Below are 21,967 nucleotides of genomic sequence, written 5' to 3'. Positions count from 1 at the left end.
GATTAATTCACGAGGGGACTCAAGGGACAGCAATAAGGCGGGTCAGTGTATGGGCGTGGGATGAATGAACAGATTCTGTTATGACTCAGGGCTTAGTATGATTTCATGAGATTTTATCCTAGTGATACATATTTCAAGATCAATACCTCATTTTGGTCCTGGAGCAACATTCTCACAAACCAAAACAGATCTTGGGGTTAGAGGTAGATATGGGGTTTAAAATACATTTTCACCAGTGTGTCATTTTTTTATAAGATTTAAGAGGTTGTGTTTAATGGTGGAATGGCAGCATCAAAATATCCAATGTCCAAATCATATCATCGCTGTCTCTGTTCTGAAACCTTTGATGTCCAACTTCACTTTTTCTTGAAAAATGAAAAATGACTGTACTTTTAAAATGATAAAGAACTGTATTGTCAAAGTTGACAAGCTCTTTTTATCTGTTAGATATTTGCAAAACCAGTGACAAACATAAAGGGTGAACACAACATATGGAGATTCAATGATTCTGAAGGAAAGTGAACATAGATTAAATATGTATGTTCAAACGTCCTGATTCCAATTACCACAATTTAAAATGCAAAAAACTTTTTTGTCAGGTTTTTATCTTGCTTCTCCAGTGTACTACAGCTGTGAAATGGTCTCAGGTAAAGTTACCTAGCAGTGCAACAATGGTCATAAATTTGATGTTGTTAACCTGTTCACAGCACACATAATTTAGGGGTTTTGGCAAAGAACTCTCATGTGTTCCTTTGGGGGATATAAAACATCGTCTAACATAATATAGCGCAGGACTGAAGTTTGAAAGCAGACACCATCTCTAACCAGACGTGACGTGACATGAGGCCACAAATTTTTTTAAATATTGAATCCATGATCGCTGATCAGTACAAAAACTGTCCAAAAACGTGTGATGTTGCATCACATCTGGTTTGGACATGGTTAAACCGGTTGTATTTAAGATAAAGAAGCTCAGAACTGTTGTTACGTCTTCTTTATAGATACTGCAGAATTAGCAAGTGGAAACTGAGATTAATATTGATCTCAAATGAAATTAACTAGTAAATTAACTATCTAGATCGATAAACGCCACAGCTACATTTAAAGCATGCAGTATCACTGCTGACAAGTTAAATGTGTTAGCGATTTCCTCTGTCTGTGGCACTAATGAATTTTACGGCCCCCTTTGCCTCAGGATTAACTAAAAACTGTGAAAGTATTGCTGTCGTGTCGTGAAATAAAGCTGCAACTCTACGGGCTTTTGCATCCAGTTGTGTTAAGTCTTATTGTAAAGGAATCGTTTTTTTGAAAGATTTATCAACTGTTTTACTTGTTTTGGTAATTAAAGCAGCCATTTATAGCTGGAGAAGATACATATTCTATTCTATTTAAAGGCCCATGAGTCACCTTTAATATAAAGTACTGAGTGTGAAAGAGGCCTTTCTTACAAAGTAGTTCAATGCCAACTCACTTAGTCATCATATCTGAAAATTCAGGACATATGTACAGGCCTGTTGTGAAGGTTTTGCATATGATGGTGTTTGAGAGAAAGCACATATAGCATGTATTTACCTAGCTGCCTGTTTTTTCTTGGCGTTTGAGTAAAATTTCTGATTTGAAAGATCAAAACCTGCGCTTTCTGTAACATATAAATGCATTTATGACTTTCTAATGTCTTTCTAAAGTCTTTGCAACATAAAAGTGATCATACATATTTAAAATGCGTGTATGAGATGTGTAGATGTTAACCCCTCTTTCTGACCTTTGTGTTTCACGGTAAAAAGCAAAGTGTTAGATGGGTCGATGGATTATTAATGGAGAGAAGAACTCAGCAGGTCAGCAGATGGCTGAATGGCTCATATCCCCTTGCTGGGAGAGAGAGCACTGATCTTTGAGCTCCCACTGGCTGGGTTTGAATGTATCTTGGGTGCAGTTAGTCTCACATTGACAATATTTGACAATATAACGTCTGGTCTACATTGAAGCATACAATGGCCAAGAACCACCTACTTAAACGAGAAGGGTCTTTCAATTGGTCATGTAAGGCAACTATGGGCAGCTTTTGAAACTGGAATATATAGCTGTTAAAAGTAGTACCGAAGTGGAGTATCTTGTTTAAATGGCTCAAAGATTGGCACCTAGTTTAAGTATATTTCCAAGATTGGCACTATCAGACTTGCAAACTGTCAAATCCGTTGATTCGTTCTTCTTCAAAGCACTCATTCTCTCAGTCCAGTGCCTTTTAAACACAACTTTGTTTTCAGGCAGACTGGTGCACCCCGACTACTTAAAATTTGCGTAGAAGCCAACCTGTCGTATGAGAACAGATGATTTTTAGTTGATGCAAACAAAACTGGCAAGCAGTAGGCATGTTTATAAGAGAGTCAAGGTACGGTGTGTGGGCGCTCAATGGGCATTTGATCCTAAGCTCATGCTTCGGTTGATTTATAAACGTACAAGACCACACATATTTTATCACCACTTTGCTCACTCAAGGCCTTTTAGTGCAGAAGCTATAGTATGTAGCTGGATTTGACTGATATATGGGATTGCCAATGTTTTTGCCTTTTTGGACCTCTAACCCCAGACTTTTTTATCTTTCTGTTATCTGACCCTGTAAAATGTAACATTTCGATAACATGCATGTTCCACTGCTGTCCACACATGTTTCACATAAATGTCCTGTCTGGCCTAGTTTTTTTATTAGGACCCTTGTAATGTAGAGGCGTGTTGGGCATCAGCTGTCCTGACCACAGACACTACTGTGGTTTGTATTAATGTACATGTGCAGTCAGAAGTGGACCGCTTTACCACCGGTTCCCTTGTCCTGAGGATAGTGTTCATACTGTAGAAGATTAATAAGTCCAGTGTGTGCCTGAACACAGAGAAACAAGCACTACAGTTAATCTAAAACCGTCAGCTACCGTCCAGTGGAGAAACATCCTGACCCAACAAAAGAATAGCAGCTTCATAGAGCCACAATAAATAGCCAACTGCAAGATCCATGAACTGGCTTTATCTTCGAGGTCGATGCTTTCGCTTAAAAGCAGATAATACTCCGAATGGATAACCGTAGGTCTGCAGCGAGCCAATCCCTTGAAAGAAATGAATCCGTGTTAAACAGGGGCCAGCTCTCTCAGCTATTGTGTTTAGCAGCAGGTTTCCTTTTGAAGCTAAAGATGGAGTGGCTTTGGAGGGCTAAATGGCTGCCAATTACAGGGACGCTCGACAAAATAGCCTTTGCTCTTCTGCTTGTGTGATACGTCCATTAAGAAGTAAGGGGCAAAATGCACAGTTCCAATAACTAGCTGTTCTGAGTCTTATAAGTGCTTTTTTGCTCCACGTTGGCCTTCTAATGCATCAGCGTTTTAAAAGGCAGATGCTAATGCACACTTCAGTAGCTAATGCAGGATGCTGTGTTCTCCAGTGGAAAGCTGCTTCGTAATGACAGCGACGTCATTCACACACTCATGTATTTTCTATAATTAAGCACTATTGAATGAGCAAAAGTGCTGTTGTACTGAGTAACAACATGGCTGTGATTGTCTTTGGCATATGGTTAGTGATTGAATCCCAGCTATATGATAAGAACATAGATTATCCTGTAATAAAGTTTACACCTGACTGTAAGTGTGTTGTGTTGCCTTCTTGAGCATCAGTGAATGTTTGCTCCTTTTGTAATATTTTGAATAATTATTTTGTGTATTTAATTTAGTCTTTTAGTCGTCCTGAGTGTTAAAATATCTTAACATTATACAGTCACTGTCGAAGAGCTGTTACATATGAAGAAGATGCTATAAATCAAACCTTTGTGCAGGACTAGGAGGATATTTTTGAAGACCAGTGGACAGTTGAATAATCTTTCCAATTGTAAACTATATGTAAACATCTGTCATGTGAAATAATCTGCTCAGGGCCACATTAGATATATTAAAATGTGTATATATTTATATATGCGCAATTCATTTTTTCAGCGTTAATTATGTCTTCTTGTGATTTTTAAGGTGTTGAATTGTGTACATTTAGAAATAATGCAAGATGTTTTTAAAAAAATGAGTTACCTACTGCGTTCCACTATCTACCTCTGTGAGTGTTTTAACTAAACGTTTTTTACATACATTTTACAAATGACCTTATCACCTTTATGGAACTATTAATCCCTTCAACCTGTTTAATCCATGAACCGCCATTGCTTTTTTCCCCCCATTGGTATCTTCACAGTTGACGCGACTCTCAATGGCTCTAGCAGAAACAAAAACTGAAGTTTGCCATAGAATGTTTCAGTCAGACATCTGCTGTTTCTTAGGGCTGTTCGAGGCTGTTTTGCAGTCATGGCATACAGCAGTGTCATTCTGATGCTACTGTATAAAGATGTGGTCTGGAATTTGATAGAACATGTGGATTAAGTAACACATAAGTGCTGACATCACACTCCACTGTCACAAGCCCTCTAACAAGAAGTGGAGAATACTTTTTAAGGCCTTTCTCATGACCTTTTGTTCCCCAACGTGTCAATGTTTTTTTTCTGTGACACTATCTGCAGATTCTTTCACGTGCAGGTCAAAGCATTATCAAACACTCGTGTTTGAAGATGCATTAGAGCCTTGATGCCATGCGAGTCATGTGACAGGGCCTTCACAATAACTGGAACTTTGGTTTTCATCCTCGCTCTCTATCTCTCTCTCTCTCTCTTTCTCTCTCTCTTTCTCTCTCTATTTGGAGGGTACCTGTGTGTCTATCCTAGGTTGTGTTTAAGTGGAGCACATCCAGTGGATTTTCTGCCCCATGCTTGTTATCCCCCTTGGCCTGTTGTATCTGGCGGCACAGGTGTTTATTCAAGCACAACACTCGAGCTTTGTGTGCAAGCTCTGCCATTTACTCTTGTGTTGTGCTGAGCGCGCCGATAAAACGCGGTTGAAAAAGAGAAAGGAGCGAGCAATGCCGTCTGAGCGTTTGAAGGTTCGTTCTGTGGGACTGAGTTTCAGAGCTCAGGGCACACATCTTGAGAGTCTGTTTGAAGTGACGACTTTGGGCACCTGAGAGGGTGTGTTTGACACAGAAACGGGGCTTTTTTGTTCTCGTTTGTTACAGCGACTCTGACACCGAGATGTGTGTGTATGTGTGTGAAGTGGGATTATCCATAGCAGGTTTGAGGGTGTCACACTATAATGAAGTTGAGATTGTGCCTCTGTAGGGGAAGACATGGCATGCTTCAACACTGGATTAGTTCTTTATTCGCCTTATCTTTGTCATTTGTGCATAATCCTGACACAACCATCCCATGTGTGCGTTCGTCCTGGTTCTAGCTCTCTATGGGACGTCGGTGCTAAGTGTCCGGCATGCACCAGTTTGATAATATAGAACAGCTGAAGTGCTTAGTGGGTACATTTGTTGAGTTTTTTTTCCTGTTTTTTAATTGTGAGCTGCCAATGTTAGCGTGTCGCTAAGGTAATGTCATAATACTTTACACAATGTATGCAAATATTGTGTAAACTGTATAGTCAATGTATTTGTAGTTGAATTACATGAACTGTATTTTATTATTGCCTAAAATGTAATACTTTTTTTGTCAGTGTTACGGTTTAGTGCTTCTCATATGCCAGGTTTGATTATTTTTTTCCTGTACTGCAATGCATTCCGGGATACAAAATGCTATGTTATAACAAGGCTAAAAGTGTCTAAAAGTCTGCATATACAGAAGAGGCAATTGTCTTTATTCCTACTGTTACATATCAGTGTAAAACATCTTCTAAAATGAAAAGAAAAATATTGGTGGGGCTTGATTTGTTCTGTTGGGTACTGATAGGTTGAGTATTGCTAAAACGAATAGAGGCAGAATTGCATCTTTTAAGGGATATGTTGCGGAAGGATGGGCAGAAATGTGTCTCCGATAGCCCCGCCCTTGCACCATAACTTGTGAAAGGAAGAAAAGTGACAGAGATCAGTTTCTTCATGTTTTTTATTTAAAAATTATTAATGCAAGTGAACCAAATTAGTTGTATTAATAAAAAAAATCAATGAAGTGAACGGATAAATCATATATTAAAAACACTACAATATTCAGAGAAAAAAAAAGAACAGTTTTGATTTTTCACTGTGACTTTTTAAAAGGAGTTTTAAACAGTGTCAGGTGCACACCTACAGTATGAGGCCTTAAAATGCTGTCTCTGTAGGCAGCTTACTAGGTTTCAAAACCCCAGACACTGATCTTCTCTGGATTGAGCTTCAATAGAGTGTGGGTTAATGCCGTGTTAGGAGAGGCAGCTGTGGTCGTCGGAGTGCAGGTAGAACACCTCTGATGAGGGATTTAGAACCTCATTTTCAGCCTACGTGAGCTGTCGTTTTACTTTGAAGTCTCTGTGAGCCCGCTAAACCTTGCTGAAAGGGTTCAAAGATCTATGAAACAGACACGAGCAGCAGGAATTCTCTCACATGTGGTCACGTGAAAACAGCAGAATGGAGAAGAAAAGAAAGAAATGTTTAGTGAGGAGAGAAAGACAAAGGGAACCTAGGGATTGAAGGTTTTATTGTATTTTCTTCTGAGTTATGTAGCTCTGTATGAGAAGAATAAAATGTGATGTGTGACTTCGTTCTAGGTCGCATCAGTTGTCTTGAGCATATGTTCAGCACTTTATGTGTTGATATTTTATGAGCCATTGTGTGCAGACCTCAATTTGCCACAATCCTCTTATTTACTGAAGTAAACCTTTTCAAGCATGAACACAGGAGAATAAATTAGGGATGGAAAAAGCTTACCTGATATCTTGAGTACTTCAATGATATTGTGTAGCATTTAAATAGGATTTTTTAACCTAACCATTCACACAGAATTAATAAAAACTATTCACTACAGTGTCGAAAGGGAAACTTGAGGCTGGTTCCAGTATCTTTTCACCAGACAGCAATGTGTCAACAGTCAACGATTTCTTTCAGCCAGGAAGTACATTTTTGTATAGCATTTTTCTCCTTTTAAAGTCCCGGTGATATTGCGATCGTTTTTACTTCCGTGTTTTGATGCATTTCTGAGTAAAATGGAATTTCGATTGAGAAAAACAGTGGGCGGGGCTTTCGTCTTCCTCTGCAATTTGATTGGATATATAAAAACAGCCATTGCATTTTTAAATAAAGCTGGGAGCAGACTGACAATTGAAGGGGAGGTGTTAACGGATGCTCTCCCAAGCCATCTAACATACGTCATTTAAGAAGAAGTCACTACAGGTGCATTTTCAGATATTAAAGGGGTCATATCATATGACACGGTTAAATCGAATATTATGTAATGCAATGTGTATACATGATTTAACATTACAAAACGCTGTATCTTTCACATACCATGCATGTTCGTATCTCCTCTTTGCCCCACCTATCTGAAACGCCAGCTCTGAAGCGGTGTGCTATGATTGGCCAGTTAACCAGTGCATAGTGATTGGTCGATTACAGCCAGCGTGTACCGGAAATGTAACGCCTCTAACCATATTTGGAACATCTGGTTCCAAAGAAATTGTACTGAGAGGTACGCCCACCTTACTTGCGTATACATTTGGACGGTCTTAGTCAAATCATACCACGAACTGACATAGATTTGTGGAGGTGTGGTTACACAAGGCATTACAAGTCTGGGTGAACATTAGCTTTTAGATAGAATGCATATTTTGTTCCGACACTTTTATTTTTACAATTTAATAAAAAAAAATGTATTATCTAATACATGCATGGGCAACTTGTAACACACCAAAGACACAGAAAAACATATATTCGCTGCCGACAAATTTAAAAAGAGAATGACCCACATATTTGCAATATCATGCTGCAATATTTTACTAAAAAGAAGTGATTTTAATTGTTAATTTCACTGGGACTTTAAGTTTTTTTATTACTTAATGATAAAGGTGGAAAGACTTGCTAAATTTTTTTAACCCCCAATATTGATTTATATTATGTATTTGCGTAAAATACTTAGTGTGACCGTTATAGTTATAAAATTCTCATCCATGATACTGCTCTTGATGTTGTACCAGACAATTTCCGATGGACATAAGGTTTTTATGTTGTGGTCATTCCTTTTAGCGGTGATCAGACATCTAGACGCCATGTTCTTGTCCTGCAATGCTGCTAACATGCACATCACGACAAACAGACAGACACTCTCTTTTTAACTTCCGTTTGGCAGATGGAACTCAAAATTATGATAGCCAACCAACAATGGACCGGGTTGTGACGAAAATGAGACCGTGCTTGACAACCGCTTGCATCTCTTTAAGACCTCGTTTCAGGAGTCTTTTTTATTGCATTTAATTCATTTTCGTAATATCAACAGGGCTGTTTGAGTTTATGGAAAGATAGTTTATCATCTTAAGAGCCTTGAGCAGTGATTATTTTGAAAAGACGTCACATTCAGAATGTAAATCCTATTAAAATGCTTTATGGCAAAAACTGAGTAAAAAACGCGGATCATTTCAAGATTTCAAATGGATTCATGAGCTCAAGCAGAAATGTATCCCGATACCGTGCACTTGAAAAAACGCACAATAAAATTGCCAAGGGGTGGGGGAAGAAGATGGAGTAGCTTTGCATATATTGTAAATATGGCTCCACATGCCTAGAAATGAATGTTTCATATCGTTTTTTCGACTGGCTGGGCGCGGCACGGTCTACGGGGCCATTCATTCTTCATCTAAATAGCCTTTCGGGCATGCACACCGCTGCTTGGAGGCTGAAGTCCACTGACTGCTGCTGTAATGGAAGTGAATGGTAGGATGCGTGAAAAAGGAGAGCGGCATTAAGTAAAAAAAAATGCTACTACAGTTATTTATTTATTGATGGAGGGAATTGTGCCTGAAGACACAGTTTGTACTAATGATGCACTTGCTCTTTATGTATGCTGGGGTCCAGTTTTACAACGATCCCATTGCAACCAGTACAAATTACATCTGGTGGTCTATGCACGATGGGTTCTTTGCTACTCCGGGGTCCTCCATAGTTTCTAATGCATAGCCACAGTCAAATTACACCCTTCAGTTCATTATCCAGTTCTGTGTACCTCTTTTTATTTCCTGCTGGCCTGTTTTGTTCTCGACCCAGGAAACCATGTTGCCCATCTAACCCTCTGGGTATCACATGCAACGACTTTCCAAGGAATGGACATGATTGTTTAGAAATGACAGCTGATCGACCACAACACAACAATTTTAAAAGTACTATTTTTCAACCTTTTGAAAACATTTGAAGGTCCAGTTTATGAATTTTAGTGGCATTGAGCACTACGGTGGCTGGCACAGAACTAAGATGTCATCACGTTTCCGCTTCTTTGCCGAAGGAGATAATGTATTAATGATAGACGCTCTCTAGAGCAGTTTGTCCGTTTATGGATACTGTAGAAACAAATTGCAGATTACGGGCAAGGGGACCCATGGTGTATGCAAAAGCTCATGTTAAGGTAATAAAAACATAACTCTTCATTATGTAAGGTCTTTATACACCTCTGAAGACATAGTTATGTGTATTATATTGCATTTCTGTCAATAGGACCAACAGAAAAATTAATCATTGGACCTTTAACACCAGTTTGTACTCTGTAACAGCCATATACAAACATGCCAGGAGACCGAGGCATTTTGGTTATTTTATCCGACACCATTTGCATCAACACTGTGAATCCACTTTTTGTGTGACATCAAAATGCCCCCTCCTATTTTTCAATCATTTACATATAACCCGCACATGCATGACACATCCCTACATCACACACAGACTCTTTTCCTGTATTTCTACATGCCCCTCATTAGTCATTCTACATATCCTGTTGTAGTCAGGTCTCAAGGGCTGGTTGCGTTGGTGTTGCTGGTTTTTGCACACATAGCAGGCTAGAAAGCTCTTATGAATGTGAATCAAAAGGGTTTTACTTACGGCTCTACTAGTTTGCTCTTTTAGCTCCGAGGCTATGGCATTTAGGCTGCGTTTCATTTGTAGCTTTGCTTTCTATTTCATACATTGACGGCCTTCTAAAAGATCATCATAATTGGAATGGAACCTCACAAGTGGCCGCACACAAACACCCTTTCCAACTAGGAGACCATTGGGCTGAATAGCTAAACCAGTTGGCATCAGCTTGGGCAGACCAGCTTAAAACCAGTTAAGACCAGGTTGGCCATTTCAAATATCTTTTAAAATGATGCATTTTGCAACTGGGGTACCACATTGTATGATGGGAAAGCTTTCTCACTAAAGAAGGACCCTTTTGGGTGTATGTCATGATTATGTGCCCATGATGTCCTAAAATGCTCCCTAAGTAGACAGCTCACTAGGTATCGGGACAGAGCCTCAGTCTTACCACAACCTATTTAACAGACTGGACCAGGATTCTCCTTTGACATCCCCACAGAGAGCAGATATCAGAAGGGCTGCTGTGGTCATGTCTCTGCTCTTGGAAAGCTTTTATATTGATCTAATCACAGACCATGAGCTTACTCCTCATTTCCTGGCCTCCCGTTGGGACTGGAACTCTCTGCCTTTTTCTCTTCCTGACATTGAGCAGTTAAACAGCCAAATACAGTTAATACTTTTCTGGACCCATACACGTTTATAGGGAGCCACACCAGTACAGCTGTGCCTCCAGCTGCTTGCACACGCGCACACACACACACACACACACACAGAGGAAGCAGCGTGTCACCCCCCGTCTGCGTGTACTAAAAGATCTGTGTTGTTTTTACGCGGCACAGCTGAGGTACTGACTGGGGTCCCTGTCCTGACCTGGAAGAGAACAACAAACACACACACGTTGGTGCTCCTATAATTACAAGGACTTACTGAAAAGCCCATTCATGAAGCTATCAAGATATTTTCTGTCTCCTAGATAGAAATCTCACAACCTTGTTGTATTTGCATCTGTTCTAACATACAGTAGTTGCCAAAAGTGAGGTTCGAGGGGTTCAATATTTGCTTTAAATTCCTCTTCATGTTCAGGTGTATGGTACAACATGGACAAAACACTAAACCTTGAAGGTATTTATTGGACAGTTTGTTTGGAAAGACCACAGTACATCAGGCAATATGGGCTTTTATTATATTCAAAAATAGCTTACAGGAACGCTTATACTGATTTTTTATCCCTAATTAATTGTTGGTCATCTGCTGTGGTAATATAGTGTAATTCTAATTTGATTAATTGTATATTTGAACCAATTTATTATGGATAAATTGGTATGTTTAAAAAAAAATCCTATTTTTGCACAATACATTTCAAAAATATACCAGATACCAGATTTAAAAAGATTTGTGTCTTTCTTTTAATATATTATTTATTGTAAACCGCTTAAGCTTGTTATTAAGTGAAATTTACCAGATAATGAATAATTTAGCTACTCTGCCATAATTCAGATATTTTGTCTGAACATTGCAAGCTGGACTTAATGAGGCCTCAGCTGTGTCAAAAAAGGCATGAAATGCGGATAATTTAGCGCACTTCAATGCTTTAATGTGAATGCAATTAAAATCGCAGAGATGCTCAGGTCTGTTTGCTTAAACATCTGTTTATGCATTTTGGCACGCTTAACTAGACGCACAGAACCTGGCTTGCACCTCTCAAATCTATCCTCCAGGTAACCATAGTATTCCCACATTCCTCCTTATCTTCAGTTGGAATGGGATTCTTAAATCTGTAACACAAAAATCAGCAGAGCACTGTAAAACCAGCAATCTGTTACATGAGAGTCAACTTGACATTTTGTCTGACTCATTCTAAGATCGCAGTGTATCAGACAGAAATCCAGCACCTTGAAGAATTAATTTAAGTGGTTCCATTCTTAAGTCTATAATCACAATACAAGGCTTAAAGGTATAATTAATCTAATCATGAAAATTGGGTGATGATTTACTCACTCTAATGTTTAACCAATATGCTATTATTTTTCTGTGCCATTAAAAATATTATACTTAATACATTCAGAAGTTTCTAGCTTTTTTAAGGAAAAAATGTGTTCCTCGCGTTAAGTTACAACATGAATAAAAAGGCATCATTTGGCAGCAATGACATTAAATAAGTTGTATAGACTTCTATTTGGACTACTTTTAAAAGGATGTACTTGTGAAATGGCATGAAGGTGAATATAATGACAGACATTTCATTTATACATTTAATTGTTAATTTTGAACATACCAACGATATAAAGCCACTGCGAAAGCCTTATGTGCATGTTACAATTATAAAAGTGTGGTTAAAAATGGAAGTTGTCCCATCTGAAGTAAGACGTGGGTCACTAGGTCACACAATGGCATTAATGACCACATATAAAAGAGGCCCAAATCTGTTAAGCAAAGATTGGATATTTGGTGTTCACACCGCTCAGAAAAAAAAGATTGAATAAATTGATAATTGATTAAAAAATTTGATTTTGGGCCTATCACCAAGTGGCATTCTTTCTTAATAAGATTCTCACTTCAGGTCAATGGACCGGCTGCTATATCCTAATTGGCTAACATTTCCTACCCGGGCCCCTCTGTGCTCTCCGTATGAGTGAGTGTGTGCACTCCAGCTAGCGTCAAATGAGCAGAAGATATTTTAGTAATTGCTCCGCTGGGTTTGGAATTTGTGAGGTGTGGTGATAGCGATAATGGCCTGGGCCAGTTTTTCTGTGCGACTGTTGCTGTTAAAACACCAGAGCATGTGTATTTGTGAGGGGCATCGAGTTACTCTCCCGTGCCCGGCTCCGCAGGATCATGGCTTGTGCCTATACGCACTGACGCTCCATTAAAGTGGTTTAGGGCTCGAGGTGTGAGAGGCAATTAAAGCAAGACAAACAGCAGACATGGGAGAGAGAATGTGGGAGTCTCTCACGGACCGGTATTTATCAGAGCCTGCAACCTTGAATTTTGTGCTGACCAAAGACTAGACTGTACTCTCCATTTCCCTGTACTCTGCATTGTCTCTAAAGCTTATTCTTTTTGGTAAACAGATGCTCTGATTGCATTAGATCCAGTCTGATCTAGGTTTTTATATTCTAGTATCTTTGTCTTTTATCTGCCCTTTAATTGTTGGCATGTTTTTGAAGTGGCTGATGTTTTCATGTTCTCTCCTTGTTCCCGTGGGACTCTCTTCGCATCCATTTGTAGGGTAATGGTAGGATGGGTATTAGCTCTGTATCATTAGTGTATACTGCCCAATCACCAAGGGTTTAGATTAGTAATACACCAGAAGTGTCATTCTCTTTCAAGCTGTGGAAGATGTAGGAGCCAGGGGGATTACAAATTCAAGATGTAATTTGTAATTAGCAAAAAGTGCAGTTGTGGATCATTAGCATATTTAAAGCTGCAGTCTGTTACTTTTGCCTCTCTATTGCAATCCCTGTTAAATCAAATAAAACTTCATACAATTGACACTTTACATATTTATTTACACATATTTTTATGGGTGTTGATGAATGTCTGACGTTTACAACAAAATTGGACCCAACAGTTCTAATTATAAATCAATATTTTCAGTTAACGAATTGTAGTCCAAAAAACTCAAACGCATCTTTCACTTATATCTCGCCTAGTCTAAGTGATAATTTTATAGCCGTTTGGTAATGTGTTTAAGTCATTTTTCAATAAAAAAAAATTCAGTTTTTTTTTTCTTTGTTACTCAACTCAAACTTATTTCAGTTTATTGCTGAGGTAACATTTCTAATGATAATTAACTTGAAGTTTTTATAAAATATTTATTTATTAACAGAACATATTATATAAGGCTAATTTTAGTACACTAAAATAACCTTGTTCCCATCACAAAAAAATGTGTGGCCTCTCATTTGCCTCTTCCTCCGCATTGAGAGAGAACACGATTTGTTGCAGGTTTTATATGTGATCCATATTTAATGCTGCGTAGTGAAGGCAGGCCCGAGCTGGTTATTTTGGTGAAGTCTTCCGTGACCCACATGAAAATGCTGCTTTCAGCAGGCGCTTTAAAAAGAGGAACGTGCCTGACGTGGACGTTCCAGTTAAAAATCTCAAAAGTGTCTGGATTTAATGTCATATGAAATCTTCATCCCGCTGGAATCAGACTTGATGGTTTATGGTCACTTTTATCTACTGAATGACAGGGTTTAAATGCTGGGATGTCACTCCAGGCTTACGGGAAGTGCGTAATGGACCCTGGGGATTTTAAAGGTTCTAAACTCTGTTTGATCAGTTCATAATATTTTGAAAGCTTTTTGGAATATTTCGTAGGCCTACCGATAACACTGCATTTTTTTACCAGTGGACTTAAAGGGACAGTTCGCAGAAAAATTAAAATTCTTTTATAATTTCCTCACCCTCATGCCACTCCAAACTTGACTTTCTTTCTTCTTCAGAACACAAAATATATATTTATTCATTTTTAAAATATCTTTTTTTACCACACAGTATTAGTCCTATTGACTGGACATCATGGCTTGGACACAAAACCATTAAGATATAAAAAAAAATTGTATTCCAACAAAAAAAAGAGTCAAGTGCAGGTTTTTACCAACACATGGGATTTTTATTTCTGGTTGAACTATCCCTTTAAATAATTCTGTAGTAGTATATTAGTGTATATGTTTCTTTTATAAGTGATTCTGAGAGCTGTATGAGGAAATAAAAGCTTCAAATCCTGTTCACATGTGAGCCAGCATAAGTGTCCATGATCTTTGCTGTGTCTGTCACTCCCTGCGGCAAACACCCCCCTGTGTGTGTTTTTCCTGTAAATGGCCTTGTTAACCCAACAGTTCCCAGCCCTGTTCCTGGACAGCCCCCAATGGTGCACATTTTGGCTGTCTCTCTAATCAAACACACCTGATTAAACTCATTTACAGAGAGGTCCATGATGTGAACATCCTAAATGTTTACTGTTGGGGGGTCTTCCAGGAACAAGTGTGTATTTAACCACATCAGCTAATCATTTTCCTCTTTCTATTGTTTTGTGCATTAAAAAATATGTAAAACACAGAATGGATTTTTTAGATGGACCCTACTTGTCTAATAGGGCAGTTTTTCGTTGGAAACATTGTTCCAGGGCATTCACTTGTATTCCTGGATAAGCATTTATCTTGTTTTAAACACCGCTAAACCAGCTCATCGATGTCTTTGGGATTACTTTGATCATTTAAAGCAGGTGTGTTTGGTTAGGGTTGGACTTGAACCCAAAAGTCCCATGTGCTTTGTTGTGCCATAGACAAAAAGGTAACCCACCTCTCTATCAGTACTCTATTGAGTTGTTTGTATGCTGTTTCACTGGTGGTTAGCACAGTTTCTGGAGTGTCTGCATGTAGGCGGCCGGTATGAGGAAAGCAATGGCATTTATGGGTGGGAGTGGGATACAAGAGGGAGGGAAACCGATAAAGAGATCAAGGCCACTTTCAGTCCACCGCAGGAAAACTAGCAAACTGTCCCAGAGATGCATATTTAGAAGTAATTAAATCACTGATGTCTCTTCAGAGCCATGGGGAACGCTCACCCACACACGCATGGACACTCATTGTCACAGACCAATACCAGACGTGACATGGCAGCAGATGGGCTGCGTCTTTTTCACGTCACAGATTGGACAATGAGATCTGAGGAATGGCTTTCTCACCGTTCCCTCGACTCCAACTGTTCACACTTGTCTTCACTTGATCAAAATTTTGTCAGACTCGGACAGGCTATGGCGCAGATAGAATGTCAGTCAACAGATTTTCCTCTGTTCAGCGCACCTATAATCTTACAGATGCAGGTGGTGTAAAATTCTCGAAAGCACAGACAGTTATTTCTGGACAAAAGTTTAGACACACTTTTTTAATGAATTTGTTTCCCTTGGCTCTGTTATATAGCATACAGCTTGCAATAGTTACAAGCGATATGCAAATTTACAATATTACAATACTTTCCTTATATTATACAGCCATTATTAAAACAAAAGTTGGAAAAATCAACATCAATCTTCATAGTTCACCAGTTTTTCTTATGTCTCTTTCTCTCTCATTTTCTCCAGCGTGCTCTTGCTTAGCCCAGCGGCAGGTTACCGTGCAGCCAGGGACCCCTGATTCGAACGGAAGGCTCTCACATCACCATCTGGTGTAACGTAACCGGCTACAAGGAAGGGGTGGAGCAGGACTTTGAGTGGTCCATGTACCTTTACAACGCTCCTGATAGAGAGATCCGCATCGTCAGCACATCCCAGCAAAACTACGCTTATGCTTTGTACTCCCAGCGCGTCAACAACAAGGAGATCTACGTCGAGAGGTTGAGTGGAGACTCGGGCCTGTTGCACATAACCAAGCTGAGGGTCACTGACCAGGGCATGTTCGAGTGTTACACCCCCAACACTGACAGCAGCTACCTGGGCTCTTACAGCGCTCGTACCAACCTCACTGGTGAGTCTGGTCTTTTGTTTAGGAACAGTTCACCCTGTTATCATTTACTTACTATGTAATCATTTAAAACCTAAATGACTTTATGAAAAGCTTGTATATAGTGTGTTGTTATAACGAATGTGGCTTTTATTAGGGATGCACCAATATGTAAATTCGATAATGATAATTCTTTGGAAGCCGATAACCGATATGATTGCCGATATTCAGTATCTAAATATTAATATAACATTTTCTGAGACTAAAACAAAAGGCAAAAAGTAGATAACTGCTTTCATTAACATTGACAGCAGAAAACAAGCTAACCATTAGTTCTCATTTTCCCTTGAAAATCATGTACCAAGTCTACTGTACACTAGTTAAAGATTCTTTAACTTTCAAACTTTTCTGGTATAATTTTTATTTAATAAACAAATTAAAGATGTTCTTCCAGAGCCACCCAGAAACGTGTTCTTAATAGCCACAAGTCTAACAGGTCTCAAGACAGAAAGCATTCAAACAGCAGTCTGATTGAAACAAGATGCTTTTGTTCGTATCTGTATAATTTACACATTCATAAATATCTACATACTGTACCTACATCAACAATGTTTTGCTAATAGCAAGTGAATGATCATGACAGAAAGACAGTACTGTACTGTATTTTAACTGTTAGCAGCTGGCTGATGAGATACCATTAAAAAAAAGACCATTTATTAGCCGATACAGATATCCTAGCTTTTATGCTTAAAAAATAATGCAAATCATGCCATATAGCATCCTATCCTTTAAAGCTGTCTTATGGCTTTCTTTAGGAACCACACCCAAATCATTAGCTATGTTCTTCAGCTAGAAATTTTTCATGAACGACTGTTCCTGTCTTAATGATTCAGTTACATATTGGACATTGGAGCCATTCTCTTAGTCCTTACTAAAAATAGTTGCACTTATAGTACCTTATGCATTTAGTCTGGGATGTGTTAGATTGATTGAAACGTGCTTCTATTTGTAGCCTTGAGCCTGAAGCCTCTCCAGTTTGTCATCGCTCTTGTTAATGGATCCGCGCTAATTGGTGAACTTTTAATGCCTGAGTGGATTTATGTTGCACGAATCAGTCACTATTCTGCCGGAGTAATGGAGAAGCAACCTGACAGAATGCCAGTCCATCTGTGTGCCAGCCCACCCTGTTATTAAGTAGGGCACAGGCCTTTAATGCTGCCTTGCCACCTGCCACTATCAAATCAGTATCAATGGTCCTCTTTATTATAATTGTAATTGAACTTTATGCTCTCAGCTCACACACGACCCGTCTCCTCATCTGTTTGTTAGACATTGTAAATCTATCCTCCCTTGTCGCACATGTTTGTGCGAGTGACCGTAACTTGAAACACTCATTGTTAACAGTACGTCTGTTGATTTTGACTAACTGTGTGGGTTTAACTGTTACCAGCAGACGTGTTGTAAGGCTCACGTGCACCTCGTGACGTCTCGAGAAGCTGTATTGTAGGCATGCCTGCGCAAAATGACATGTGGACCAGCAGGAATTGTTTTAATATGGAATAGGTGAGTCACGAGTCGTGTTAAGTGTGGGCCGGGGGCCGTCACACTGAGAGCCACCTGTGCATGGAGAGGCATGATGCTCTACACCCCCATTCTGAGATTGCTGTTCTCCGTTTTGCTCTCTCCTATGCTGTGTCACATTGTCATAGGTTGGGATTAGGATTTACTGATTTATTAGGTGTGACTTCCAAATTACGTTTTGAAATAGAAAAAGGTCACATAAAAAATAGCGCAGCCACAGAACTAGACTATCAAGTTACTCTTTATCGCCGGTTTCTGTGCTCTTTCTATTTTCTATGTGGCTTAAATGGGCCAGTCTGTTGATGTTGAAGCTTTATAAATATTTGAACATTATATAATATAATTGATTTGATCGATCTTTCCAAGAAACAAAATGTTATTTACAATTTTATAATCGGGACTCCACAGCCACAGGCAGTCGGTTTGCGCACATGATAGGTCGCGTTCCCAAACATGTTTTCTGCCCTTGTAAATAACTGCAGGAAGTTCTCAGATAAGGCAATAACTATGTTGTTTTATTACTATATTCATTATGTATGATTTAAACAGCTATATTTACGAAAACAGCTGTTCATCTTCCTCCAGAACTTGCACTTCAAAAGATCTGCCCTTCTAAGTGCCCCACACGAAGATGCTATATAGCCCTATCTATGATATAGCGTTCAGTTTCTTCAACAGACCACAATTGATTCGCTTTATTAGACGCCAGTTTAACGTCAAGGGGCAGGGATTACTTTTGTGTTGATTTTATTAGCGTGTTTGACTTTTATTCATTTGACTTAAATATCAACCAAATATCTTTATAAATATCTAATTGAAAAAACAATGCCGACCACATCTTTGAAGTACTGGGGGACTGGGGATGAGTAATTAACAGCAATTTCATTTTTGGGTAACCAAACGCATTAAGGAATATAAAATACAATTAAAAAGACAATGTCCCTTTTAATTAAATATAATGAATAGGCCCAAATAATGGATGCAATATTTGTGTGCATGTTTTAATATATGACCTTTAAGTAACAGCAACAAAAACAGTAGGCTATAAAAGGAAGAAAATGCAATAAATAATAAGATAAAAACTGGCCCGCATCCTGTTCATACACTTTAAATGTTTTTGCTGTACTTATGCAGCTAGTTGTCAGTAACTTATTGTAGATGTATGTTTATCTAATTTATTGGCAACCTTTTGTTAACAGATAAATAAATAAATAAATAAATAAATATATTAAATATTAAAATAACAGCATCATGCAAAGCATTCGTGGAACCAGAGATCAACATTTACATGTCTACATGTAGTTATTTTGCAGACGCTGAAATTACTAAATTTAAAAATGGATTTTGGTTCCAGAATGCTTTGCATGAGACTGTTATTTGATCATTTTCTTTCTCTTTTCTTCTAATTTTGATTCCCAAAAATGCTTTGCATGAGGTTGTTATTTGGCTGTTATTTTTGTTAATTTTCAGTTTTTTCTTATTTTTTTGTTAATTTCATAAATGTTAATTTACAGTAAGTTACTGGCAAACTGCTGCCAGTAATACTGTAATTTCTACAGACATCTTTTACAGTGTACTTTGGGAATCTGGACCTCAAGGAAAAGTACCCCTGCTATAGTGTTTAATAATTTTTTTAATAAAACATCATCCTCCATGACGTCTACAATTCCCAGACTCGTCATGTTTTTCTACATACAAGTGCAACAGTGAAAAAAACACATTTATGCTGTTCTGTGTCTGTTACTCCCAGCGTGGATTTTATATTTCTAATTAATGCAGTGTTGATCCAAGCTTAATCCCTCCACTTGGAACAGGGTGAAACAGGACTTCAAGTTTGTTTGAGGTAGAGGGTGTTTTTGAGTGTGGCAGCGATGACCTTCACAGCTGTTCTTTAGTCTGATCTTTCATCACATCCTGAAATTCACACAGTGCATCGGCATCAAAACAGCAACTGCACAGAAACCTCCTCATATCTCTGTCAGACAGGACTATGCCTGAATGCCAGGCTGAGGTCAAAGGTAAAAGCTGTGGTAAAGTTCATCATCTGTTTGATGAGCAAGGGAGGACAGGAAGAATGTAATACTTTGTTGGAACACAAAACTGTATTTTTAGTACTTGCATACTACATTATGCTTCCCACTGTTTGGAAAAGTCTTCGCTTATGAAGTGTGTCTTTGATGCCTAAAAATTCAGTCTAGGTAGACATTTACTTTACATTTATTAATTTAGCAGACGCTTTTATCCAAAGTGGCTTACAGAGAGTTCAGGAAGCAATAAGCGATATGTCATACAGGAGCAAAAGACAACTCGCGTTGTAGGGTTTGGAACAGAGCCACTGTCAGGAAGCGATGTATATCAGGAGTAACTCCACTGGTCAAAATTGTCAGCTATAAACCAGTGTTGTTAGTTTGTGTGTGTGTATGTGCAAGGATATTCAGACAAACTGTCATGCAGACTGTCAAGGTTGTGGGTGTGTGTGGGATGCCACAGAGTCTGGATGCACACTGGGTGGGTGTGCGTGTTGCATTTTTAAGTTAAGCTAACAGCTGAGGCATGTTGATGAAATGTTGCTGATTAAACTTGTTGACTGTGGTGAATGTGATATCAGATAGATTTGACATGTTTAGATATTTGTATGTGTATCTTCATGGGTTAATGGATGATCTGCGTGCTTTATATATAGGCTGGAATTGAGTGAGCTGAATGTAGGACAGGACTTGGTTCTGTTCATGCAGAAAGGAGTTATAGCTGTACTGATTGTAAGATGTATTTTTAGGAAGTGAACATGAGGCGAGGGAAGACAGCAGATACTCACTGGAGCCTCTGTGTGTCTCTAACCTCTTAACCCACTTCCCCACGGCCTCTCTCGAGTTACAGGACTACACAGCAACACCCCTCTGCTTTTTATTCCTCATCACTATAAACTTCCATCAGTTCAGCTGCTGCGTGCTGTTGTATAAAACCACTGTGTCAAAAAGAAAAATTAAGAACTGTTACTTTTTACTTTTATCATTCTTTGGTTTTTGTGTAATGAAAGTCAAACTATAATAATATCCTGTATATAGCCAGAAGCAATTTGGCATCGATCTCTCAAAAAAGAACATTCGTGTTATATTTTAACCAAAGGTAAAAAAACTAAATAGACTTTATTTTCATATATAACATTTATATAATTTCTTATTTGTATGACTTTTCGTTTTATAGCATAGTTGCTTTAATTTGAAAGTAGTTAGAAAATAATAATGTAAAATAAAAAATAAAAAATATACTAAATCTTATATATATAGCATCAAATATTTGTGGCTGTATAATGCTGAATTAAATAAAAAAATATATACCAAATAACATGATGGCATTATACAAATAATAATCACTTATAAAAAATAAAAAAATTACAGATATGTGCTTTAATTGTCATAAATCTACAATGCAACATGGTTCTACACATTATAATATTTTCTTCTTCTCAAAGATTTTAAATGTAATGCTGATGTATTTTCAAGCACTTACTTCTAGTGTTACTCAGTGGTGGAAAGTAACGAATTACAAATACTCCAATTACTGTAATTGAGTATTTTTTTCAGGAATTGTACTTTTTAAGTAGTTTAAAAACAGTTTACTTTTACTGGAGAATATTTTTATTACTGTATCGGTACTTTTACTGCGCTATTTTTAAGTACAAATTTCCAGTACTCTTTCCACCTCTGGTGTTACTGAAGTCTCAGTAGTTTTGCGCAATCTATGAAAGAAATATCATAGCTTTATCTTTTATCTCCTCTCGTTTAGTCCTCGTTGTATCTGCTGTTTATTGTGGTAGTCTATATCTGCTCTCTGGCTTCTGATGAAATGAGATGATTTAATTTAGTTAATTTCGTCAAAATAAATGGTTGTCTCTACATGTGCTTCTGGCGACTGGCTGTTTCTGATGCCAGTGGGTTGAGGCGAATCACTCTCTGCTATTGCTAAAGAAAAAGAATGGAGCAAATGGGGGAACATCCTCAGCTAATCTGCCTCATTCAGCTGCAATGATTTATTAAACAGCTGCTGCTGCTGCGGAA

The 21,967-nt window shown here is 38.3% G+C and overlaps 1 protein-coding gene across 1 annotated transcript in view; it reads left to right on the top strand.

Annotated features, from left to right (window-relative positions):
* Nucleotides 1-21,967, top strand: part of igsf3 (immunoglobulin superfamily, member 3) — a 125,071-nt gene that overhangs the window by 10,263 nt on the left and 92,841 nt on the right. Inside the window, 2 exon segments of the mRNA XM_056755113.1 lie at nt 15,971-16,011; nt 16,013-16,352. Of these exon segments, the coding sequence (XP_056611091.1) occupies nt 15,971-16,011; nt 16,013-16,352 (381 nt within the window).

Source organism: Triplophysa dalaica, chromosome 8, assembly GCF_015846415.1.
Source record: "Triplophysa dalaica isolate WHDGS20190420 chromosome 8, ASM1584641v1, whole genome shotgun sequence".
NCBI classification, from domain to species: Eukaryota; Metazoa; Chordata; class Actinopteri; order Cypriniformes; family Nemacheilidae; genus Triplophysa; species Triplophysa dalaica.
The sequence above is the reverse complement of the archived record's forward strand: the minus strand, read 5'-3'. Positions and strand labels throughout refer to the sequence as shown.